The sequence below is a fragment of the Tribolium madens genome, unplaced genomic scaffold (assembly GCF_015345945.1).
Source record: "Tribolium madens isolate multiple individuals breed KSU strain unplaced genomic scaffold, Tmad_KSU_1.1 Scaffold_91;HRSCAF=231;Tcas5.2_LG7, whole genome shotgun sequence".
NCBI lineage: Eukaryota > Metazoa > Arthropoda > Insecta > Coleoptera > Tenebrionidae > Tribolium > Tribolium madens.
The window spans coordinates 5,742,181-5,768,264 of NW_025401063.1; the positions used below are offsets into that span (position 1 = coordinate 5,742,181).

The 26,084-nt window shown below is 35.2% G+C and overlaps 4 protein-coding genes across 5 annotated transcripts; 3 read left to right on the forward strand and 1 right to left on the reverse strand.

The window, feature by feature from the left end:
* Positions 1-478: 478 nt before the first annotated feature.
* LOC123010856 (coiled-coil domain-containing protein 103) lies at positions 479-1,052 on the forward strand. Its single transcript, XM_044408017.1, has 2 exons — positions 479-633; positions 687-1,052. The coding sequence occupies exons 1-2, from the start codon at positions 497-499 to the stop codon at positions 778-780; spliced, it is 231 nt and encodes a 76-aa protein (XP_044263952.1). The 5' UTR covers positions 479-496; the 3' UTR covers positions 781-1,052.
* LOC123010855 (death-associated protein 1) lies at positions 787-1,498 on the reverse strand. Its single transcript, XM_044408016.1, has 2 exons — positions 1,253-1,498; positions 787-1,201 (listed from the first exon to the last, which is right to left on the reverse strand). Exons 1-2 carry the CDS (start codon positions 1,305-1,307, stop codon positions 960-962), a joined length of 297 nt encoding a protein of 98 aa, XP_044263951.1. The 5' UTR covers positions 1,308-1,498; the 3' UTR covers positions 787-959.
* LOC123010854 (signal recognition particle 14 kDa protein) lies at positions 1,458-2,385 on the forward strand. The gene is made up of 4 exons (XM_044408015.1): positions 1,458-1,636; positions 1,695-1,813; positions 1,871-1,943; positions 1,994-2,385. Exons 2-4 carry the CDS (start codon positions 1,790-1,792, stop codon positions 2,218-2,220), a joined length of 324 nt encoding a protein of 107 aa, XP_044263950.1. The 5' UTR covers positions 1,458-1,636; positions 1,695-1,789; the 3' UTR covers positions 2,221-2,385.
* Positions 2,386-5,289: 2,904 nt separating this feature from the next.
* LOC123010771 (dynein beta chain, ciliary-like) lies at positions 5,290-19,788 on the forward strand. Of its 2 annotated transcripts, XM_044407875.1 has the most exons (10): positions 5,290-5,510; positions 5,555-5,896; positions 5,941-6,274; positions 6,335-9,840; positions 10,038-11,019; positions 11,070-11,800; positions 11,854-18,258; positions 18,305-18,667; positions 18,712-19,271; positions 19,506-19,788. In XM_044407875.1, the coding sequence occupies exons 1-10, from the start codon at positions 5,322-5,324 to the stop codon at positions 19,744-19,746; spliced, it is 13,653 nt and encodes a 4,550-aa protein (XP_044263810.1). In that variant the 5' UTR covers positions 5,290-5,321; the 3' UTR covers positions 19,747-19,788. The 2 variants fall into 2 exon arrangements, with proteins under 2 accessions (XP_044263810.1, XP_044263809.1); XM_044407874.1 differs by having other exon boundaries at positions 5,941-9,840.
* The last annotated feature ends 6,296 nt before the right edge of the window (positions 19,789-26,084 follow it).

Sequence of the window (26,084 nt, forward strand, 5' to 3'; positions counted from 1 at the left end):
TGTTTTTAAATTTACTATATTGAAATGGTTTTGGATGGAATTATTATATTATGAATTGCTCTCACTGAAAATCTGACATATTTTTTTAATTTCGCAAGTTATATGTGAAAAGAATTACTTAATTCTATCATGAAAAAAGAATTTATAACTAATAATAAAAAAATTAATATCGAATAACACTAAATTAATCATTACTTGTTTTTAACATAACGTGATTATTTTTTATTATTACTGAATTTTTGTGCGCTTATCGCCGCCACACTTCATGCAATTTAACAAAAGTCACCTTAAATCTTCATTGCACAACAATTTGCAAAAAATACCAATTTGTTAATTGAATTAAGTAATTTCATTTGTGTGTCAGGTATACAATTCCAAAACCTTGGAAACTTTTTAGAATTCATCTATTGACTCCAATTTATTGATTAAACAAAGGTAGTGCTATAGAAACTCTGTTTCTTTTTTGGAATGATAAAAGTCACAAAAGTGACACACAATGGCTTCGCATCAAATTAGCAATAAAAAATTGTATGAAGAGTTAAAATCGGCAATCGATGAAGACAAAATGTATTGGTTGAAAAACGATGCGAAATTGCGAGCTGTGAATTCATCAAAATCTTATGACGAATTCAGGTATCGCCCTTTATTCCTTTTGAAATATTTGCTAAAAGTTTATTTTTGCTTAGAGATATTGTAGCAGCCGCTCATTTGCAGCCTGTTACCAAAAAGGATAAGGAACGCAATCAACGCAGTTGGAAAACTTTGACTGATAGTGATTAAAACAAATAATTTTCGAAAAATTCTATTAAACAGAAGTAATTAGAACAATGTTTTAATCTAAATTATATCAATAATAACTATCCCAAAACCACGATAAAAATATTAGAAACATTTTCTTCCTATAGTAGAAATGTAAAAATATAGCAAACTTATTGGGTTGCAAAATTTCCAAGAAAACCCTATTTCCTTGGCTGTTGGATGTGGTTCATTGGCTTGCTGGGAACATTATTTGGAGGCTTTTCCTTGTGAAAACTTTGTACTGCTTCAGCAGGGAAGTCAGCATGTCCTTTGGGAACAGCCCCAGAAATGGTGGTTGTCTTAGGGGGGCTTCCGGAAATTGTGATTCCAGTGGTGTCCTCAGTGAGACCTCCAGAATCCTTTCTGGTTTTGTGTTGCGTGATTCTCATCCCTCCAGCTTTGACTGTCGCAATATGCTGGAGTTATCACAAGGGGGTGTTTTTGTCAGACTCACCTGCAGGGGGATGGCCGGCTTTTAATTCACATTCGCTCTTGCTAGGGCTTGACATCTTGGAGCAATATGTTGCAATGTAAACAAAAACACGTAGTCAAACGCGTCGACCTTCAACTGCGACGTATTATTTTTACTCACTCTGCTTTTATCAATGTTTTTATGCTAATTTTAATATTTGTGGTGAGAAACCTTCAAAAACAAATTGACCTGCATAACAGAGGGCGCTACTTAACCAAATTGACAGACAGATTTTAAGTGCTTAAAAAAACAAGTTATTATGCAAGAATTTTATTTGTACCTACGGTGTTATATTTAGATAAATCTAGTTTGATAAGAATGAATAAAAAAGTGGATTTGGTGGGTTCGAAATGTAAACTAATTTGGGTAATTTTGGGCTTGGTCATGATATTACAGATTTCTGTAACGACACATTGATTTATAGGTTATAAAAACGTGGAGTTGAAGTGTCAAATATAACATATTTATGAAAAAAGAAACTAAACTATTTTAAGACTAAAATAGTGTGACGGTAAGAAGATGGTTTTACTAGAAAACGACTCGGTAATACATCTGTGCTTCTGTACCTCCAAGTGTTTATTAACCTAAAATTTCTTTCAGTTCCTCACAGAACTCACCAAATTGTTTCAGAAAGCCAGACAGAGTGGCTCTGTCACAATGATTTTCAAGCGATGTAAGTGCCAAGGGTTGTGAAATGAATTGTTTTATGCATTTTTTCCTTAGATGATGGCCGGGACCGTCCAGAACCAAGGGAAGGTAAACCTCCTCTACCTACACCTCAAGAACACCTTTGTTTAGTAAGAGCAAAGTCTAGGTCAAAAAAAATTTCAACAGTGATTCACCAAAAGGACATAAATAAATTTCAAGTAGCTTATAGCAGTTTATTAAAAGGAAATTTGGATGGACTGAAAAAATTAAAGAAGTCAAAAACAAAAACGAAAGCTGAGTGATTAGGAGATTTTTGTGTTTATTTTTTATTTCTGGGGTCGGAATCGCGTGTACAGACGGATAGGATAAGAAAGTTCATTGTGTTGATTGAGTATTTGTAAAATGTATGAAATTAATGTTAATTTTGTAAGCTTTTATTTTTCATTTCAATAAAAAATAAGCAGCTAGTATATTTTATTATTTCTCTCCTATTCAATATCCTAAATGTGTAAACTTCTCTTTTCTAGCTCTACTATTGGCTATTTTAATATAAATCACAATTTCAACTAAATCTCAGCGGCGAATTTGTAAATTAACCAACGATTTTGGCTTATTGACTTAAAATTGTTAAAAAAACTAGCTGGATAATATAAAAACCATCATTCTATTAATACAAAACAACCAATACTTTAGCTAGTTCATAAAATAAACAACCACATTTATGTGGATGATGCTAATTTGATCACTTATTATGAAGTATGATTTAACTAAAAAAAAATGGAATTTCTAATTTTTTATTATTAAACAAAAAATTTAACAAGTATAATACATGCGGTCCAGCTTAAAAAATCTTTCTTTTTTGTCTTTTTTTCTGTATTAAATTTTGCATATGGTGCGGCATTTGCTTGGATATTTTTTTTGAAAAATTACATAAAAATATTTAGAAGGTTCATGGGTAATTATGAAATGAAAAAACTACTGCAAGGGACTTAATTTTTAGTATGCTATTTTTAATTTAAATTGTACTACTTAACAAATAGTATGTAGTGTGATTACAAAAATATAAGAAAAATAAATAAATCAACACTTGTTTAAAAATTACATTTGTTGCACCGAGGGACTCTTCATATTAAAATAAGGACACTGCTGCTTCCAAAACGGAGTTACTTTGCCGGAAGTATCGATACAGTTGTTTGCACAACTCAGAAGAGCTTGATATTTGTAACATTTATCACACGTTAAAATGCATAGATCAGTAGCATCCAAAAATATTTCAGGACGAGCTTCTAAAGAACTCAAAAGTAATAACACCGCCGCTGTGATAAACAATACGTTGAACGATCCTAAAAGATTAATAATAATTACCACTGGACGACAACATTTAATTATTGAGCATGTTACTTACTCATTTTGTAAGATATTACTGGTAAGCAGCTTATACACCTGTTGTCTCCTAAATGAACGACAGGATTTTCGATGATGTTATCAGAGCTTATTCGAGATAGGTCTGTTTTATATACTCGTACAGATCTCAATCGATGAGTTAATTATTACCAATATGGCAAATAAATAACTAATAGCTCTGCAATAGTGCTATTAAAGCCATTATTTTCTGTACAAACTATGACGATATAATGGGCGATAATGGAAAAAAATGTATATGCCTGATCCATCACAAGCAATTTGTCTTTTTATTAAGTTAACAATGTTTTAATGAAACGGAAATATTTTCTGTTATTTGTGTCGTAACTAAGCAAGAAAAGAATTGCCTAATTAAAATTAACGTTAATTTTTCTGAACGCTTGTCACTGATTATAAATAATAGCTTGAACACGAATACATGATGTGTGCAAAATCTAAATTGGAAATCTATCATTTCTAGCAAATTTGGAATTTCCACTAAAAAACGAGTGTGAGCTCAGATGATGATTTTTACTGGAAGTGTGATAATAATCTATCAAATATAGTATTTTTTAGTCTCTGGCAATATTTAGTTATATCACAAGTTATAAGGGATAATGAGGGTTGAGTGTAGAGAACTACGAAATGCTACTAAGCTAATGGTTTGTCATTTGTTGCTAAAACTATAGAGTTATGTTGGAAACTCTGAGTAAAGTAATTAAGGATAACACTTCTGTGTCTGCATCTACTGATTTTGACCCTCTTTCTCTATTTCTTAAGGGTAGGTAATATTTTAAAAAAACGGGACGATTTTGATGATGTAAAACACATTTTTTTTAATATAGTAAAGTGCCGAAATTAATAGTTGGCTGTTATTGTTGTTATTTATAACTATTAAAAAAAGAAGAACTATTACATTTTTATTAGTTACGTCGTTCCGAGAGGGAAATCTGATATAATTTTTCCCATTTGTATTTTAGGACAGTAAAAACTATAACGCAATTTAGAATGTCGTGTTATGGCAAAGGCGAGAGCTTTTAAGTTTGAAAAAAATTACATGCGTCACTATGAATTCTAAAAGGTTTTCAGAAGGAAAAAATGTATGAAAAATTGTAGAAAGTCAAACATCGGCTTTTAGATTTCTGTGTACTTTAAGCAAAAACATTGTAGATGCAAATCGCGTATTCAGACAGAGCTTATTGTGTGTCTGGAAGTCTTTCTGAAAAGCTCGTTTGCAGCACAGCTTGAAAACCTGAGGTAATTAAGCTGAAGATTGACTTGTCAGAGGACAAAGTTATTTCGTAATTTTTTGTTTATGTTCTGATCCCGACTCCGTGTCAGCTAATGGAGAGATAGTGAAGCCTTCCATGAATTACGTTATCGCCTCATAATCGCAATTGTGATTACGCCCACCTTAACAAAGTGCCTGTAATTGTTGAGCAAGCAAACCCTTCAAAAGTTCTGCTTTGTGAAAGCATCCATCACTTATCTCCCGCAAACCAGACGTTTTTAAATAATGCATCACATACATTAAACACATTTGTGTCACTTCCTACACTTTTCCACAAATTTAATTTGGAAAAGCTTTCCAAATGTTGGGTACCAACACTGAATAAATTAAAGCCCACGTTCAACAGCAGCTCATTGCACAAAAATTGAAATCTTTTCATTTTATATTCTGTCAGCAAAAATTTTTAATTTGTAATTATGTAAAATTATTATTATTGTATTTATTTATTAATAAAGACACTTCAGCGATGTCAGTTTAATTAAATTAATTAAAATAAAATGTGTGCTGGAGTGAAGGATCTTTATTTGATCGTGGGGCCACTCGACGTCTTTTACACATGTTGCAAACCACCTCTTGGTGTCAATCAAGAACACTACGAATCGCTATCGATCGCGGTAGCCGTCGGTTGCTTAGTGAGCTGTTTATTATTATCAAACAGACCGTTAAAGGTCTGACAAGTGTTCAAACTTTTTTAAAAACTTCTGTAGTTAAATGGCCGAAGATGATACCAAGTCTACTAAATCAACTAAGTCGACAAAGTCCACCAAATCCAAGAAAGAAGATAAAGGTGGCGAAGAAGAAGAAGATGAACGTCTTGAGTTTATCCTCGCTTATTTCACAAAATCCTACAGACTTAAACAAGAAAAGTGGAATAAAATGATCGCAATAGACGAAAATAAGGTAGTTATTCACTTTTATTGAATCATTTTAAACAGTATTTTTAGAAACTCATTTTAAATTTTCTGAACAACCCTCAAGAAAAATTTATGATTATAACAATAACCGCAGCAGGTTTGCTGACTCCTTTTAAACAATACAACAGCGCTGTAAGATCCAAATATACTTATTTTATTAAAAAGAAAGAGGAAGTCGTGACTATGGAAAATTTCGCTGATGTTATTCTTTTTGGTGACATGGCTGCAAAACCGGTGGACGAATTAGCTGTCCTTTTAGATACAATCTTAATCCCTTTACTTGCAAACCCCGGAAATCAGAAAGGATGGCCACAGGTGGTTGCAGACGACGTTGTCGCGCATGTCCGGAATTTTAAAAACTCAGTCGAACAAGTAAAGAACTTTTTTGCTATCATCTATCCAATCATTTATTTTAGATTCGAGGAGCAATGAAAAGTCAAACAATTTTGCCGATGCCACAAGGCATGTCACGTCTCTTCGAAGCAATAAGCCAATTTGAGGAAACAGAAGGTACTAACATCGATTTGGTCCTGAAAGCTTCTCTCGAAAGTGGTGTCACGAAATGGTCAAACGTTTGCAGCGAGATTTTGAAACAGTCGTCTACTATTGCTTTCGCAGGAGGAAATAATCCGTCACCAAGTGCCGAAGTTGAATTCTGGAAAGCTCGTTTGAAAAATCTAGAATTTATTTATGATCAATTGCGAGATCCTAGAGTGAAGCAAGTTGGCAAATATTTAGAAATGACCAAAAGTGCGTATTTTTCAACCTTCAAAAATATGTTTAAAGACGTAGTTGCTGGTGTTATTGAAGCCAGAGATATTTGTTTGTATTTGAAACCAATGGTGCCTCATTTTTCGAATTTTGAAGACGGAGAGTTGTTCGAAAATGAACGCAATATCAAGCCTTTGCTCCACTGCATGGGGTTGATTTGGGCCAACTCAAAGTACTACTGCGCTAATGAGAAAATGGTGATTCTGTTTAGAGAAATAGCCAATATGTTAATCGACGCCAGTAATCGTATGTTGGACCCAAGCTCAATTTTTCAAGGGGAACCTGACGAAATGCACGACAAGATTGATAAAACATTACACATTTTGGAGCTTTTTATGGACTCGTTCGAGTTTGTTAGAGACAATTTGGCTACTTACTTTAAAAGAGAAGATGAAGAAATGCCGGCACTTTGGACGTTTCATAAAAGGACAGTGTTTCAAAGATTGCTCGATTTTATTGATCGTCTGAGACTAATCAAAGCAATTTTGGCGACTAATCTAGAATTCAGCAAGTTGGAAAAAGTTGAATTTGGTGGGATCAAAGGCCGGTTGTTGTCCCAAAAATGTGAACAAATTTTTGAAGAGTTTGGTGCTGCTTATAATGTTTTTAATTCGATTCAGTATGATCCTTGTGACACCAGTGACCTTAATATTCTCCAAGATAATGACGAATTTCACGCAAAATGTGCCGATTTTGACAAACGATTGGCAGCGATATTCTCTCAGGCTTTCGATGATTGCTACAACCTCGAGAGCATTTTTAAATTTCTTGCAATCATCGGGAATTTGCTTGAAAGGTCTGTTATTAGAAACGAAATAACTCCTAAATATCCAGCAATTATTGATATATTCAATGAAGAACTTGATACGGTAAAAATCATTTTTGATGAAGGCAAAAAGAATGGTATTCCTATCGATAAAAATTTTCCTCCGGTAGCTGGAACCCTTATGTGGATATCAAAATTGAGGCAAAGGATTGAAAAACCGGGAGAAGATTTGAAATTATTAGAAGATGATATAATCAAGTCGGAGGAGGCTCTTCACTCGTTTGAAAAATATGAACACATGATGAGAATTTTAGATAATGAAAGCAAGGAAGTGTTTGGAAATTGGTGTAAATCAATTCCGCAACAAATTGAAACTAGTATGGCTAAATTTGAACTTAAACGTAAACCTGAGGATTTGATTCATTTAAATTTTGATGCTGAACTAGTAGCCGCTTTGAGAGAAATTAAGTACATGAAGTTCTTAGAGATTCCGGATATACCTCAAGAGGGGCTAGATTTGTTCGAAAAAGTTGAACTTCTGTTTGAATGTCAACAGAAATTTAACAGAGTTGTCGATTGGTATAATCATCTCAAGAAGAATACACTTAGGGTAGAGTATAATTTAATTGAACCGGAAATGAAACAAATAGATGAGCTGCTCCAATCAGTAATTGATGCTATTACTTGGAGTACTCATGATGATGCAACTCTTAGCTCGATTTATGATAAAGTTAAGGATTTGTCGGATCGAGTTGTTCAATGTCAGAAGAACATGGCTGCTATAATAGCCACCTTGGATGCCTGGGTTGACGTTCCTCTTTTTGAAAGAAGAGAAGGTAAAAAAGAGAATTTATTGTATCCTGAAGAACGGCCTGAACGTACTTCCAAACGATTTGCTCAAATTGAAAATAGCTACGAAGAAATTAAAAATCTACTAGAAGTAAATTATCGATTGTTCTTTAATATTCCTGAGCCTGTTGAAGAACCAATTGATGAGTCGTCTCCTGAAGAAGAAGTAGTCACTGAGCCACCACCTACACCAAAGAAAGGTAAGAAAGGGAAGAAGACTGCCGAGCCACCGAAAGAAAAGGAGAAAGAGATAAAAGAAAAAGGGAAGAAGGAGAAAGGAAAAAAAGGTGGAAAAGGCAAAAAAAAGAAGCAAAAAGTGCTTGAAGACGCCGAAGCTGAGGTGCAGGAAGAACCTGCAGATCCTTATGAGAATTATCGTAAAGAAAACTGGAGCAAATATTTGGAATATGTTGATAAACTAGTCAAAGACAAACTTGTTGCTGCAGTTAATAACAGTTTGATTTACTTGTTAAATGAGTCTGGTGACGTTACTCCAGTTACACCTTTGTTTGAATTGTCTTTAGAACTTCACGATCCCGATATTGTGTTTCAACCTTCGGTTAATTTGACAGATGAAAATAATTTCATTGGAGAAATAACCGGATGTGTGGAAGATATTTTCAAAATGGGTGAAGTTATGAAACGAGTGAATCCGGAAAGTGAGGAGTTGAATTACTTTATGGAAGTCAAATCGGATAAAAATTTGGCTAAAATGACTGAAGAACTTTTGAGCAGAATTATGTTAATGAGAGAAGATGCATTTGAATATCTTAAAGATTTTGACGAATTTACTCATATTTGGACTGATGACAGGCACGAGTATTTGCGTCAGTTTTTGCTTTTTGGTCGGTTATTGAGTCCTGAGGAACTCGATAGAATCGCAGAACTAAAAGAAACTCCACCGTCTGTACAACAGTTTAAGGAGCAAATTGATTTTTATGACGATATGTATAAGAAAGTTGAAGCTATGAGCAATGAAAAGATTCTTGAAGGTGACTGGATGAGAATTGATGTTCGACCTTTGAAACAAGCTATCCTTAACACGATTTGCAAATGGGGCAATCTTTTCAAACAACATCTTTACGATCATGTTATTAATAGTCTCAATGATCTCGATAGCTTCATCGTTGAGGCAATTCAAGCCATGCAAGTGACATTAGAGGAAGACGACTACGATGGCTTATTAAAAGTGATGGGATATTTGTTCAAAGTGAAGGAAAGACAGTTAGAAACCGATAATATGTTCCAGCCATTAAAGGAAATTATGGATCTGCTATTAGAATATGGAATGGAATTTCCGGAAGACGTTCACGTTCAATTACAGGAAATTCCAGACAGGTGGCAACAATGTAAGAAAGTTGCCGCAACCACTAAACAAAACGTTGCACCACTTCAAGCCCTCCAAGTTAATGCGATCAAAAGACGAATTAATCTGTTCGAAATCCGACAAGCGATGTACAGAGATATGTTTAAGAAACTTCCCTTCTTTAACTGGAGTTGTAAAGATGTATACACTTTGTTAGATAAAACTAATTTTGAACTGACGGAACTTGAGACAGAAATGGCGAAATTGCAAGAGCAAGCCAATTTATTCGAACTAACGCTGCCTGAGTTTAAACCGATGAATTATACGAGGAAGGAAATTAGGCAAATTAAACAGTTGTGGGATTACGTCCATATTTTTCGGTCATGTATCGATGAATGGAAGAAAACTCCTTGGAAAAAAATTGACGTTGAAGCGATGGAAATGGAATGTAAAAAATTCGGTAAAGAGGTGCGAGCTATGGATAAAGAACTAAGGGGTTGGGACGTTTACATTCAGTTAGAGGCGTCAATCAAGAATATGTTAACGTCTTTGCGCGCCGTCACAGAATTGCAAAATCCAGCAATTAGGGAAAGACATTGGAAGCAGTTGATGCAAGCCACAAAGGTAATTTTCTTGCACTTATCCATAAAAGACGTGCTTTAAACTCTTACTTTGTTACACTGCTTACATAAGGCCGAAGAACGACTACCACCACATTATACAGTGAGTACAGTCTCAACAACATAACTCTTTTATACAACATTCAAATAAAACAATTTAGTAAAAAGAGTCTTTAAATTTCAACCCTTCCTTCTTCCTAGGTGAAATTTGTAATGGACGATTCGACAACACTCAGCGAATTGCTCGCCTTGAATTTACACGAGTATGAAGATGAAGTTAAGAACATTGTTGATAAGTCAGTTAAGGAAATGGCAATGGAGAAAGTTTTAAAAGAACTAAACGCAACTTGGACCAACATGATGTTTGCAACCGAAGTTCACGAACGCACAAATTTGAGACTTTTGGTGGCTTCTGAGGAGTTAATTGAGACTTTGGAAGAAAACCAAGTCGCTCTTCAAAATATGATGACGTCTAAATTTATTGATTTCTTTCTTGAAGAGGTTTCCGATTGGCAGAAAAAACTATCGAATGCTGATCAAGTCATACAAGTGTTTTTTGAAGTACAACGCAAGTGGTGTTATTTGGAAAGTATTTTCATAGGTTCTGAAGACATTAGAAGTCAATTACCCGAAGATTCGAGACGGTTTGAGAAAATAGATAGGGATTTTAAAGAGGTTTTGTCTGAAATGTTAAAAGATTTAAATGTGGTAAGATCCACTAATAAGCCCGGACTTTACGACAAGCTTGATGGTATTTTGGGACAATTGACATTGTGCGAGAAAGCTCTCAACGATTATTTGGAAACGAAAAGATTGGCATTTCCGCGGTTCTATTTTGTATCTTCCGCTGATTTATTAGATATTTTGTCAAATGGAAATCAACCAGATTTGATTCAGAGACATTTAACCAAATTATTTGATTCTTTGGCTAAATTGAAATTTGAAAAAGAAGGTGGAAAAAATTCAAAAAGGGCTTTTGGTATGATTTCGAAAGAAAATGAAGAACATGTACAATTTAGCCAAATATGTGACTGTACTGGTAAAGTTGAAGTTTGGCTAAACCGTGTCATTGATGTAATGAGGAAGACTCTTCAAAGTTGTTTTGCTGAAGCTATATCAACCTACGATGAAAAGCCTCGAGAAGTTTGGATTTACGACTATCCAGCACAACCAGCGCTTTGCGGTACATTTTTATTCTTCCTGTATGTTTTATAATATTTTTGTAATTTGTAGGCACTCAAATTTGGTGGACAACTGAAGTAAATATTGCTTTTGCAAGACTAGAGGAAGGTTACGAAAACGCCCTGAAGGACTATCAAAGAAAACAAATCAATCAGTTAAATGCCCTTATTAATTTATTGTTGGGCGATTTGACTGCAGGTGAGCGTCAAAAAATTATGACCATTTGTACCATCGACGTTCACTCGAGAGACGTAGTGGCAAAAATGATTCTAATCAAAGTCGAAAATTCACAAGCTTTTCAATGGCAAAGTCAGTTGAGACATCGATGGGATGATAAAATTAAAGACTGTTTTGGTAATATTTGTGACGCACAATTCAGATATCAATACGAATACTTGGGCAACACTCCTCGACTCGTGATAACGCCTTTAACTGATCGTTGTTACATAACTCTTACTCAAAGTTTGCATTTAATAATGGGGGGAGCACCTGCCGGGCCTGCAGGAACTGGAAAAACTGAAACGACCAAAGATTTGGGAAAAGCTTTAGGTATGATGGTGTACGTGTTTAATTGCTCGGAACAAATGGACTACAAATCTATCGGCAACATTTACAAGGGGTTATCACAGACCGGTTGTTGGGGTTGTTTTGATGAATTTAACCGAATTTCCATTGAGGTACTGTCTGTGGTAGCTGTTCAAGTGAAAGTCATTCAAGACGCTATCAAAGACAAAAAAAACAGGTTTAATTTTTTGGGCCAAGATATCGTCCTTGTTCCCACGGTAAGTACTCTAATTTTAAAATGATTTGGATACAAGTGCAATTTTTTTAATAGGTGGGTCTTTTCATTACTATGAACCCGGGCTACGCTGGTCGTACTGAACTCCCGGAAAACTTAAAAGCCCTATTTAGGCCATGCGCCATGGTGGTGCCTGACTTTGCTCTAATTTGTGAAATTATGTTGGTCGCTGAAGGTTTCCAAGAAGCTCGACTTTTGGCGCGCAAATTTATCACTCTTTACACTTTGTGTCGCGAATTATTGAGCAAACAAGACCATTACGATTGGGGTTTGAGGGCAATTAAGTCTGTTTTGGTCGTTGCAGGGTCGTTGAAACGTGGCGATAGACAACGGCCGGAAGACCAAGTCTTAATGCGCGCTTTGCGTGATTTCAACATTCCTAAAATAGTTACAGACGACGTCCCGGTTTTCATGGGATTGATTGGTGATTTGTTTCCGGCCTTGGACGTGCCAAGAAAACGCGACCCGGAGTTTGAAAGAATGATAAAAAAGTCGGCGGTTGATTTGAAATTGCAACCTGAGGATGGTTTTGTTTTGAAAGTGGTGCAATTGGAGGAACTTTTTGCGGTGCGACATTCAGTGTTCGTGATTGGTAACACTGGAACGGGTAAAACTATGGTTTGGAAGACTTTGAATAAAACTTATCAGAATCAGAAAAGAAAGCCCGTTTACAATGACATTAATCCTAAAGCAGTGACTAATGATGAGTTGTTTGGAGTTATAAATCCAGCTACTAGAGAGTGGAAAGATGGTCTCTTTTCTGTGATAATGAGAGATCAAGCTAATTTAACCGGTGATGGACCTAAATGGATTGTTCTTGATGGTGACATTGATCCAATGTGGATTGAATCATTAAATACACTTATGGACGATAATAAAGTTCTAACTTTGGCTAGTAATGAACGAATAGCTTTAACACCAGCTATGCGATTATTATTCGAAATTGCTTCTCTACGTACAGCAACTCCAGCCACTGTTTCCAGAGCCGGTATTTTATACATAAATCCGGCAGATCTGGGATGGAACCCTTACGTAGCCTCTTGGATTGATACAAGAACTCAACAAAATGAAAAAGCAAATCTTATGATACTCTTTGATAAATACGTTCCTCCTTGCTTGGAAGTACTCCGTCACAAATTGAAAAAAATAACACCCATATCTGAAGTGGCACACATTTCAATGCTTTGTTTCCTTTTGGACTGTTTCCTAACACCGCAAAATGTACCTCCTGATTGTCCCAAAGAGTGGTACGAAATTTATTTTGTATTTTCTACAGTCTGGGCTTTTGGTTCGGCTTTGTTTCAAGATCAGATCGTTGACTGGCGAAACGAATTTAGTAAATGGTTTGTGAATGAATTCAAAACTATCAAATTTCCCGTTACTGGAGGCAACGTCTTCAGTTATTACGTTGAAGAGGAGACTAAAAGATTTGCTCCATGGACTGAACTAGTACCCGAATTTGAATTGGATCCTGATATTCCCTTGCAAGCAACTTTGGTCAATACGGCCGAAACTACAAGAATTCGTTTTTTTATGGATCACTTGATGGCAAAAAGAATTCCTGTTATGTTGGTAGGACCTGCAGGGAGTGGCAAAAGTGTAATTGTGGCAGAAAAACTTTCCAACTTATCTGAACATTATGCCGTTACTAATGTTCCCTTCAATTTTTATACGACTTCTGAAATGTTGCAAAGAATATTAGAAAAGCCTTTAGAAAAGAAAGCAGGGCGTGTGTTTGGCCCTCCGGGTAATAAAACCATGATTTACTTTGTCGACGATATGAATATGCCGGAAGTTGATAAATATTTTACTGTGCAACCTCACACTTTGATACGCCAGTATATGGATTACCAACATTGGTATGACCGTCAAAAACTGACTTTGAAAGACATTCACAACGTGCAGTTTGTCTCGTGCATGAATCCAACTGCCGGTTCTTTTACCATAAACCCCAGATTGCAAAGACACTTTTGTGTTTTTGCCGTAAGTTTTCCAAGTCAAGAGGCATCAAACCATATTTATCACAGTATTATATCGCAACATTTTGATTCGGAACACAACAGGTTTAGCAGAAATATTTTTAAACTGAGTGCTTCTTTAGTAGATGCGGCGGTTTTCCTCCACCAAAAAGTAGCGACAACTTTTCTCCCAACTGCGGTTAAGTTTCATTACACGTTTACTTTGAGAGATCTTTCGAATATCTTCCAAGGAATGCTTTTTGCGACCGGAGATGCTATTAAAAATCAGACCGATTTAATTCGACTTTGGATGCACGAATGTGGCAGAGTTTATGGTGATAAACTTGTAGAAAAACGCGACTTGGATACTTACAAAAAGTTGGTAATTGAATCAGTGAAGAAAAGTTTCGAGGAATTGGATGAAAATGAGGTGTTTGAGGAACCTTTGATATTTTGTCATTTTGCTGAAGGCATGGGTGATCCTAAATATTTCCCCATTCGTGAATTTGATCATTTGAGTAAACTTTTGCACGAAGCTTTGGCCGGTTATAATGACCTAGTAGCTGCGATGAATTTGGTGTTGTTTGAAGACGCAATGTATCACATTTGCCGCATTAACAGAATTATGGAAGCTCCAAGAGGTAACGCACTGCTAATAGGGGTTGGAGGTTCAGGAAAACAATCTTTGACGAGACTTGCTTCTTTTATCTCCTCATTTGAAGTGTTTCAAGTTCAGTTAAAGAAAGGTTACAGTATGACTGACTTAAAAGCCGACTTGGCCCAATTATATCTAAAAGCAGGACTGAAAAGTGTTGGAATTGTATTTCTAATGACTGATGCTCAAGTCCCTCAAGAAATTTTCCTGGTTGCGATTAATGATATGTTGGCATCGGGAGAAATCAGTGAGTTACTGCCAGATGAAGATGTTGAAAATGTTATAAACACAGTTAGAGGCGAGGTAAAGCAAAGTGGGCTACAAGATACAAGAGAAAACTGCTGGAAATTTTTTATTGATCGTGTGAGAAGATTGCTGAAAACGGTTTTGTGTTTTTCACCAGTTGGTTCCACCCTCAGAGTGCGTGCTAGAAAATTTCCGGCTATTGTTAATTGTACTTCTATAGATTGGTTTCATGAATGGCCAAGGGAAGCTCTGGAATCAGTATCAAAGAGATTTTTAGCAGAAATTGAAGTTCTTCCTAAAGATCTCGTTCCTTCAGTGTCTAACTTTATGTCAGATGTTCACGGAGTGGTAAACACCATGTCGGAGTTATATCTACAAAATGAAAAACGCTACAATTATACAACTCCAAAATCTTTTCTAGAACAAATCTCTTTATATTCTAAGCTTTTATATGAAAAGACTAAAAACTTGGAGGACAATATTGAACGTCTAGAATCCGGTTTACTTAAACTAGCTTCAACTTCTGAAGAAGTAGACGGTTTGAAAGAAGTGTTGGCAGTCCAGGAAGTAGAATTAAATGAAAAGAATGAAGCTGCCGGCAAATTGATTGCTGTTTTAAGCGCTGAAAACGAAAAAGTTGCAAAAGAACAAGCAATTGCTAGCGAGGAAGAAGCCAAAGTCAAAGAAATTGAAGAGGATGTAAGTGTTAAACAAAAAATTTGTGCCGATGATTTAGCAAAAGCTGAGCCAGCCCTAATTGCAGCCCAACAAGCTTTAAATACACTGAATAAAAACAATTTAACTGAATTGAAGTCTTTTACTCAACCACCGGAAGCGGTAGTTGCTGTAACTGCTGCAGTATTAATCCTGTTTTCTCCAAAAGGCAAAATTCCGAAAGATCGTAGCTGGAAATCTTGCAAGGGGATGATGACAAGAGTTGACAAATTTTTAGAAGATCTAATAAATTATGATAAAGAAAATATGCAACCAGAAGTTGTAAAAGCAACTCTGGAATATACGAAAAACCCCGAATTTAGTCCGGAAAAAATTTTGAGCAAATCGGTGGCAGCTGCAGGATTGTGTGCATGGGTTATCAATATTTTGAAGTTTTACGATGTGTTTGTTGTGGTTGAGCCTAAGAGGAAAGCTTTGCAAAAAGCTAACCAAGAATTGGCAGAAGCAAGAGCAAAATTAGCCGAGCTTAATGAGAAATTGAATTATCTAGAGTCACAATTGGCGATTTTGAAAGCCGATTTTGAGGAAGCTACTGCTGCGAAGATGAAATGTCAGGCTGAAGCTGATGCAACGACTCAAATGATCGATTTGGCAAATCGACTTGTTAATGGTCTCGCGTCGGAAAATATCAGGTGGAGAGAGTTGGTGAAATTGTATCGAAAAATGATAATTACATTGCCGGGAGATGTGTTGATGATAACTTGTTTTATTTCATACGTTGGTTGTTTTACGAGACGATACAGAACAGAGATGGTTGAACATCATTGGTTACCATCGCTGAAAAAAATCGAACCGAAAATTCCAATGAGTGAAGGTTTGGATCCTTTGTCGTTGCTCACAGATGATGCAATGGTTGCAGCGTGGAATAATGAAGGGCTTCCTAATGATCGTATGTCAACCGAAAATGCTTGTATTTTAACAAATTCAGCAAGATGGCCGCTAATGATAGATCCTCAATTGCAAGGTGTTAAATGGATCAAAACTAAGTATGGTGACAGCTTGACTGTTATTAGATTAAGTATGAAGAATTATTTGGACACTATTGAAAGATGTATTCAAAATGGGGAAATTATTCTTGTGGAAAATATAGGAGAAACTGTGGACGCGGTCTTAGATCCTGTTCTTGGACGAGTTTTAATCAAAAAGGGCAGAGCGATAAAAATCGGTGATAAGGAAGTGGATTATAATCCCAACTTTAGGATGATTATGCATACGAAATTGGCTAATCCTCATTACAAACCAGAAATTCAAGCACAGACTACTCTCATTAATTTCACAGTAACTCGAGATGGTTTAGAGGAGCAACTTTTGGCAGAAGTCGTAAAAGCGGAACGTCCGGATTTGGAAACGTTGAAGGCAAATTTAACTAAACAGCAAAACGATTTCAAAATTATTTTGAAAAGATGTGAAGATAATTTGTTGTTCAGACTTTCATCGGCTACTGGTAATATACTGGGAGATGTAGAACTAGTCGAAAATTTGGAAACTACCAAAAAAATGTCTACAGAAATTGAAGAAAAAGTCAAAGAAGCTAAAATCACTTCAGTCAAAATCGATGAAGCTCGTGAACAGTACCGACCATGTTCAGCAAGAGCTTCTCTTCTTTATTTCATTTTAAACGATCTTTGCCGCATTAACGCAATTTATCAATTTTCATTGAAAGCCTTTAGTGTGGTATTCAAAGATGCGTTATCTAAAGCAGAACCGGCTGAAAAGTTAAAGGATCGAGTAATCAACTTACTGGACAGTATATCTTTTTCGGTATTCATGTATACAACTCGAGGTCTATTCGAATGTGACAAGTTAATTTTTATGGCCCAAATGGCGTTCCAAATTTTGCTACACTCTAATGAAATCGATCATGCCGAACTCGACTTTTTATTACGATATCCTGTAGTACCAAATTTGACATCTCCTGTGGACTTCCTCACGAATCAATCTTGGGGCGGCATTAAAGCCCTTTCAGAATTTGATGACTTTAGAGGTTTAGATAAAGATTTAGAAGGCTCGGCAAAACGTTGGCGAAAATTTGTCGATAGCGAATGTCCCGAAAAGGAGAAGTTCCCCGGGGAGTGGAAAAACAAAACCGCTTTGCAACACTTATGCATGATGCGTGCCCTACGACCTGATCGAATGACTTACGCAGTTCGTTGTTTTATTGAAGAAAAACTCGGATCAAAATATATCACAGCTAGATCCGTCGAATTTGCAAAATCTTACGAAGAGACGAGTTCTTCAACCCCAGTTTTCTTCATTCTATCGCCAGGTGTAAATCCGCTTAAAGATGTGGAAAAGTTGGGCAAAAAACTCGGTTTCACCTTTGATGCCGGGACTTTCCACAGTATTTCTTTAGGACAAGGGCAGGAAGTTGTCGCTGAAAGCGCAATGGATTTGGCGTCGGAGAGGGGCGATTGGGTGATTTTGCAAAATATTCATTTAGTTGAGCGATGGTTACCCATTTTGGAGAAAAAAATGGAACAATGCGCTGAAGGTGCTCATGAAAAGTTTAGGTTGTATTTGAGTGCTGAACCTAATGCTGATCCCCAAGTGTCTGTAATCCCACAAGGGATTTTAGAATCGTCGATTAAAATCACAAATGAGCCTCCAACTGGCATGTATGCCAACTTGCACAAAGCTTTAGATAATTTTAGTCAGGAAACTTTGGATATGTGCACGAAAGAAGCGGAGTTTAAAGTAATTTTGTTCGCTTTATGCTATTTTCACGCTGTGGTTGCCGAAAGAAGGAAGTTTGGACCACAAGGGTGGAATAGAAATTATCCTTTCAATGTAGGTGACCTCACTATTAGTGTAAACGTGTTATACAATTATCTAGAAAGTAACAACAAGGTAAGAGAAAAAAATTGATCCAAAATTTACAGTCATTTTTTATTAGATTCCTTACGAAGACTTGCGTTATCTTTTTGGGGAAATAATGTATGGAGGGCATATTACCGATGATTGGGATCGACGTTTGTGTCGAAATTATTTAATGGAGTATCTTCAACCCGAATTGTTGGAAGGGGACTTACAGTTTGCGCCAGGGTTTTATGCTCCACCAAACACAGATTACGTTGGATATCATCGTTATATTGATGAGCGTTTGCCACCTGAAAGTCCCTACCTTTATGGTCTTCATCCAAATGCAGAAATCGGCTTTTTGGCATACACTTCTGAAGTTATGTTTAGAACAATTTTTGAAATGCAACCTCGAGATGCTGGAGCTTCTGTGGGCCATGGTTTTTCTCGAGAAGACAAGGTAACGTCTTAACTAATTTTATATTAGTTAGAATTTTCGTTTAGGTTAAATCGACTCTTGAAGATATTCAAGACCGGCTTCCTGACGAGTTTCCAGTTGCTGAAATGATGGCAAAAGTCGAAGATAGAACTCCGTACATAATCGTCGCTTTCCAAGAATGTGACAGAATGAATAGTTTAACGAGAGAGATGAAGAGATCGCTTCGGGAATTAGATTTGGGGCTTAAAGGTGAACTTACCATTACGTCAGACATGGAAGTCTTGGAAGAAGCCTTATTTATGGACCAAGTCCCTGATTCTTGGTCTGTCAAGGCTTACCCCAGCATGTTACCTTTGGGTCAGTGGGTGGGCGACTTGGGAGCTAGAATTAAAGAACTGGAAGGATGGGTTACCGATTTTTCGATGCCTCCCACAGTCTGGCTGGGAGGTTTTTTCAATCCTCAGTCGTTTCTTACAGCCATTATGCAACAAACTGCTCGTAAAAACGAATGGCCTTTGGACAAAATGTGTCTTTTGACTGACGTCACCAAAAAGCAGAAAGAGGAATTCGGGGCGGCACCTCGAGAGGGAGCATATGTGCACGGTTTATTTATGGAGGGCGCAAGGTTAGGACATATAAATTTATTCAAATAGAAAATAAATTAAATTGAGTGAATATTTGAACTAGCAAGTATTAACTAACAATGAATTGTCTGTGAAATCCGATTGAGTGAAAATTATTAATTTAATAGGCCGTAATTTATGCAAATGCGATTATTCGTTTGAATAAGCGATTGTCGATAACAAAATTCTATATGGGGGGTAAAAATGTTAAATGATTTGTGCATGATGTGTTACAGGTGGGATACTCAGCTCGGAAGTATTGCTGATGCTAAGCTTAAAGAATTGTTCCCTGTAATGCCGGTTATATTCATCAAGGCAATCACACAGGATAAACAGGATTTGCGGAATATGTACGATTGTCCTGTTTATAAAACAAGGACGCGAGGACCGACTTTCGTCTGGACTTTTAATTTGAAAACAAAGGAAAAGGCGTCGAAATGGACCCTTGCCGGAGTTGCGATTCTGTTACAAATTTAATTTATTTATTTTACACTGTAGCTGTTAATAAAATTTTATCTTAATTTATTTTATCTTCTATTGTTACTTGCTACGTCCTAAAAATGAAGAAGTATTATTATTTCAGACACTTGAGGTTATTTTAAAACAGTTCAGTTTCCATTTTTGCTCTTTCCTTTTTAATATTAGCCTCGTTATAAGCCCGAGCAATATTTGCGAAGTGGATTACCTTTCAGTGGCAAAATGGCGTCATCTGTCCGTTTTTATTTAAAAAACGTTCTTGCGAGACGATGTAATGGAATAAATTGTCGGTGGCTTGGTATACTCTCGGAAGCGTTTAGGTGATCGAATTTTGTAATGAAATCAATTATTAAGATGAGGTGTTGTTCGCGGCGCGAAACTTCTGGATGGCATTCGAATTCCGTTCCATATTTATGGGTGCGACGCCCTGCATCGGCCAAAAGCGCGCATCCCTCACCGTTGTATTCGCTCGGGAATTGTGCGTACATTGTTAATTCAACGATATAATACGCGAATTTGCCTACAAATTACCACCTACCCTTCCAGAACCAGTTAAATACGTTAGTTTGCGCTAGAAATGTTGCCGAGTAAATTGCACAACTTGCTGATTTATCGGTCTTTCCACTCGATGCAGTTTTCTTCAAAAGTCGATGCATATTTTAGCCAAATCATAAATTTATGCTACGATTTGATACTTGGAAATGTTTGTACAAGCTTTTTTAGCTGGTTTCAAGCTAAATTACACATCCGCTTTTATACAAAATTCTAAAAAATCTCAAGGGATAACGACATTTCCGACATATTGAAGTGCATTCAACAAGCTACTATTTTTAGAAGCATGAACCATAAAAACCTATTTTGTAATTACTTTTACGTAGTGAATAATACGACATTGGAACTGTCTTTATTTGAACCTATGTTGGTTCTTCAAGAATTAAAAAAATAGGTAAGAGAAAGGTTATGGGAAAAAATAAAGTCTAGTTAAAAACTTCAGGGTAATATGACGTTTCAGTGGTACATTTCCATTTTCTTCAGGTATAAAGGATAAAAAACGTGTCTAAAATTGACGACACTGCTACACACGTGAACTTTATTTTTTCCCATAACCTTTCTCTTATCAATCACAGTCCGAAAAATTACAACTTTAAAAAAAAATAGGTGTATTATTTCAATTTATTCAGAATTTCTGCATTTTATACAAATTATTTTAGAACATTACATTATTTTAGATACGTTATTGTAAATAATTTATTAGAAAATATACTAACACAAAATCAGCATTTATTATTTTGTCGTACTTATGGTGCTTACGTGATAATCAAAATTAACAATTTGCATAAAATATGTATCGAATGCGTGTGCCGTGGGAAATAATTTATACGTCATCTGTTTGCACGTAATCAAAATTTAATGAAAAATTACTATAAATCATATTTTACTTTAAATAAAATTTATTGAAATTAACTCTAATTCAAGCACCGCATCGTTGGCTAATTGCTACGTATATTTTTACAAGAAACAATAAAAAACAGGTTAATAGAACAATTAGTCTAGGGGTTGCAATTAACCTTAACTATGCACTTTTACATAAAAACGCATATAAGTGGCTACTTAATTTCTGCAGTGATATGACCTCCTTCTACACCCTTTTTAATATATTAAAATCGCAAAGGTTGGTTTTATATTGAAATTAAAAAAATGAATTAATTGACCTCATTGAGCAATCTTTGGTTTTACTTGTATTTGAAACATTTAAAATGTGCATTAATATCCATAACTAAGCAACTGCCCAAAGCACAACTTTCGATAAAATTTGTGCAAGTGGTCTGGAAGAAATATTTAAATTTAAATGTTACAAATTATGTAAAAAACAAGCTCTGGCGTTACGTTTGTGCCAAAATAACTGAATCCCTGGCACAACTGACGATTTCATAAATATGTATGCAAAGCTCCATGAAAAATGTTCATAAATAATTCATCTGGCTCAAAATTTAACAGTATCTTTTAAAGGCCTCATTGTTTCTTGTCGCAATAAATCAATAAATATGTAATCAGAAGTTTGCACAAAAAGATTTTAGCGTTTGTCCGGTAATATATTTGATCGCAACTGCTGCAGTTGCACCACTTTTGGAGTTATTCTTCAAGTGTTGAAACAAAATCACCGTTTGCCCACCCCAAGTCAGGTGCTTACAGCCAAACTTGGAACAAACTGTCTGCATGAGATAAAGCACTGTTTTCCAGAGCAGAATCAATTCTCATATGTTCCTATGAGCACAGCGTGTCTATGAAATAAAATTTTATTAACAATTTACATGTAGAGATACTGACAAACCTGCAAGGTAAACATGGTTTTAATTAGATTCGATTTAAGTTTATTGGTAGTTTAAGTGTACGAGACAGTTAAGCACAACTTTGTAACAATGCTGGCTGAAAAAATAAATTGTATTTTTGCAGTACCGTTGCAATCAACTTCTTGTAACACTTTAACAGTTGCGGTAAATGAGATAATTAAAACACGAACGCTCTTAGAATATTGGCGGCTCTGCAGGAGTTAACACAAGCGATGTTGGTTTATTATAAGCGATGACGAATTGTTCTCTTGGGCATTTTGTCTCTAGAGACTTTAATTATAAAGCTTGAAAATTGAAACTTTCGCAAAATGATTTGTTTTCGTACAATCATCATCGATCCGGGGCTACCTATTCAGAAAATGAAATTACACAGATTTTCACTCCTCCAACTCTCTCATATTTTTCTCAAAAGTTCTCAATTGAGCTTGGGAAATTAATCAGTATAGCCTATACACAATAAGAAGAGGTTTAATAAATAATGCCGATACGAAAGACAAAGACTATGGATTTCTCACAGACACGACATGAAAAATGGTATTTGGGGACGGCTCCCCCTTATTGCTTTCTGGTCCAATAAAATGCATAATAGAGTTATGTTGCATAAATTTGATTCCTTGTCTTCTTTCCCCAAAGCAAAAATGGACAATTCTAAAGTAGGTTTTTTTACTTCCAAGTGTCTTAAAAGGAGAAAACAAGTTTTACCAAGAAGAAACACCTATGTATTTCTTTCCTTTTTTTATGTGATTAATTTGTGTACGGTCACGATTTTATTTATTTAAACTACTTTTGGATTTATGTTTTTACAAAAAACAGCATAACAAATAAATGGGATTTTTTATCCCATTCATTTATTATCATTTTGCCTGTGGATCTTTAAGATAAAAATAACTCTAAATATTTAAATAATCCCTGAATCAGCTTTCTTATTTTTCTCCATATGCTGAAAATATATGAACATCTGAGAGAGAAGACAAGTCATTCATAATAAAAGTAGGAGGTATATTATGTAAGGCTGTAAAAAGTGTTATCAAAGTAGCTTATTCTTTTTATGAATGGTAAATGTGGATATTAAAGACATTGGAAGATAAAGTTAGATGAAGCTCTTGAAACAGTAACAATTCATGTGTCACGTCTTTTTAAAAATTGATTGTCGCAAATTCTGCCGTTTTGTAACGCAGTCATTTTTTTTGTCTTAAAAATATTTTGGAACAGATTCCGTAAACTTGGATTTATAAAGATACGACAGGATCTCAAGTATTGGAAAAACCAATAAAGTAAATCATACAAGTTTGAAATTATTAACATGCAAACTCTACTTAAGAAAATTGAAAGCGGGATTTGTTTGTCACAAAAACAAGGTAATGCTTTTTGGAATGATTATTATTAAAAAGTAGCTCTATGATAACAAAAAAAGTTTTTAATCAAAAATTTAATTGAGAATATTCAAAGCTTCTAGTTTTCAATTTATGTATAATTGGTGTCACGTGTAAATTTCGAGGTAACATTTCAATTACATGCGCGATTCGGTTGGTAATTGCAGATAGTAGTTGTCTGTGTTCACAAAATGAACAAATAGTATCATGATCATGATACAATAAAAAAATTGTTTAGATTAAAGGAGATGGACTCGAGCAAAGGGTAAAAACTAGGTACCAACAGATTTTCACAAATCTAATAAGTATTTTAATTTTCAATAAAAAACACAAAATTTATGAGTAAGATTTATTCAAAAACCTACAATTTTTGGTTATTCTACTTATATATACATATGACAATATTATAATTATTAATTCATGCTGGTCTTGGTCAAATTAAATTTTATTAATGTTTTTGGCTTTAACTACAATTGTTTTCTCAAAAAATTTCAAAGAAATTCTATGGATTTATCCATTTATCATTTATTGTTAGATGTAAGGTAAAACTTCGACCACAGTGTATAGTAGGTACACTAAATATATAAAGTTCTAAATAGTTATAATACGTATTTGTGTTTAGTTCAGTTTGCGTTTTCACCTAAATTAATATCTACATTAATGTATTAAATACATGTTAGTTTAATGAGAGTACTTAGTTGTGTTGATTGTTTCACTCAACTCATAATCACTGTCAAAGTTTCAAGTTGTAAAGGTTCTACTTATTAAGTTATTGATTTTAAATAATTAGGAAAGTTTTGAATGCATCTGCTTGAATACCGGTAACATTGTGTCAATATTGTTATTAAATAGATACTCAGTAAATTAGAAAAAATAAATAAAAAATGTGCTTACTTGTAAAATATTTTTTTTTTTCATTTGGTTATAATACTAATCTATTTATATTCTTTGTATTATTTTGTTATAAATTGTATGACATTAACATCGAATAATATCCCTCTACACTATAAATTTTAATCCAGAAGTAATACCTACTGCAATTTATGTATTTATAATAGATACAAATGGATGGGTAAGTAAATATTTTAAATATCAAAACAAAAATTTGTTAAATGACAAAAAAAATTATACCAATGGTCATGGTTGGCTTGAAAACCCTAATCCTCAAAGGGCCGCTACAAGAGCAAGCTTTGTGAGATTCGACCCTGATGCAAATTGCCAAAGTCTCACAAGCAGCCATCATGAAGCGGGTTTAGTTTATATTGCAATAGTGTCTTTATCACTATCATTATTAATTGGTATTCACGATGGGGCTTATGGTGGCAAACCGCCCCTTTAGCGGTGTGTTCCGGGCTATAGATCAGCGTCACATATATGGGGGATTCCCTACGCTCATTATTAGGAAGATTACCTGAATGGCTTTTGGCGGTGGCAGGGTCGGACGTGCTCACTCTGTGGGCATATGTTTTAATTTTCTCGCAACCGACGAGATGACTCATGGGGGCGAACGCACCGAGGGCGTCGGGGGCGGCATTCTCACGTTACTATGACTACGAGCGTCGGCATCGCAAGCTGCTTCTAGAGAGCCGCAAACACAAATCACTCATTAACTGAAAAAAATGAAAACTAGAACCTGAAACAGCTGACGTCGTTCTCGTTTCAACGGTTCATGCGTGTTCGAATTGATACCAGAGGTATCAAATTTGGTACAACATTCCAGGACTTTTTTAATTTTTTTAGGTGGTCGTAAGGTAAGGTTTTTAATTAAATTAGGTTAGTACATTATGTATTAAGTAGGAAATCACACTTTATAATTTAATCACAGCATTAATTTATTAATATAGTTTAATGGATGTGGATAGTTGTTTCTAACCTGCTGTCAAATAGGATGTCAAACTTTTAAGCCAGAAAGTTTCCAGATAATTAATCTCATAAAATAATAAATTTAAGCATGAGACATGAGAGTAATACTCCACTACTTAGTTGAAATAAGTGTTTACAACATCTAATGGATAGGTAACGATTTCTTGATTAGCTTGTAATTATAAAATATTTTTTGTTTAAACATTAAATAAACTTGTACATACTGGTAATATCTTACTTAATTGTTGCATTAAATAATAACATCGTTTTTTGCACGATCGGGCATTTTTGCATATTTACGAGGGTTGCTAGGAAGGCAGTAGAATATATTTACCGACGACCGATCGGTAAGAATTTTTGTTTGTCATGGGCGGTAAGTGCAAGGCTTGAAGTTATCGTAAGTATTTTGATAACGATCTTTTGACTTTTCTGGGATCACCGCACTGCAATCAGTTTAACCCAAAATAATTAAGAAAAGTGGGACTTTTCTTGTTAGCAACACCTTTTGCGTGTTTATTCCACGAGGTGGAATAAAGCGTCCGATTTACACCCAAACAAGTTGAATATAACATTTTATTCTTCGAATTAGACTCAACAAGGCTTAAACTTGCTTTAAATCTGTTAAAAATAATCTGACGTTTCGTATTGAGGAGTGCTAAACAGTTGTCAAAACTTCCTTACACGGATAACTTTGCTAATAGGAACAAGACAATTTCTATTTTTAAAATCATAATTTTTGTGAAGTCGTGAA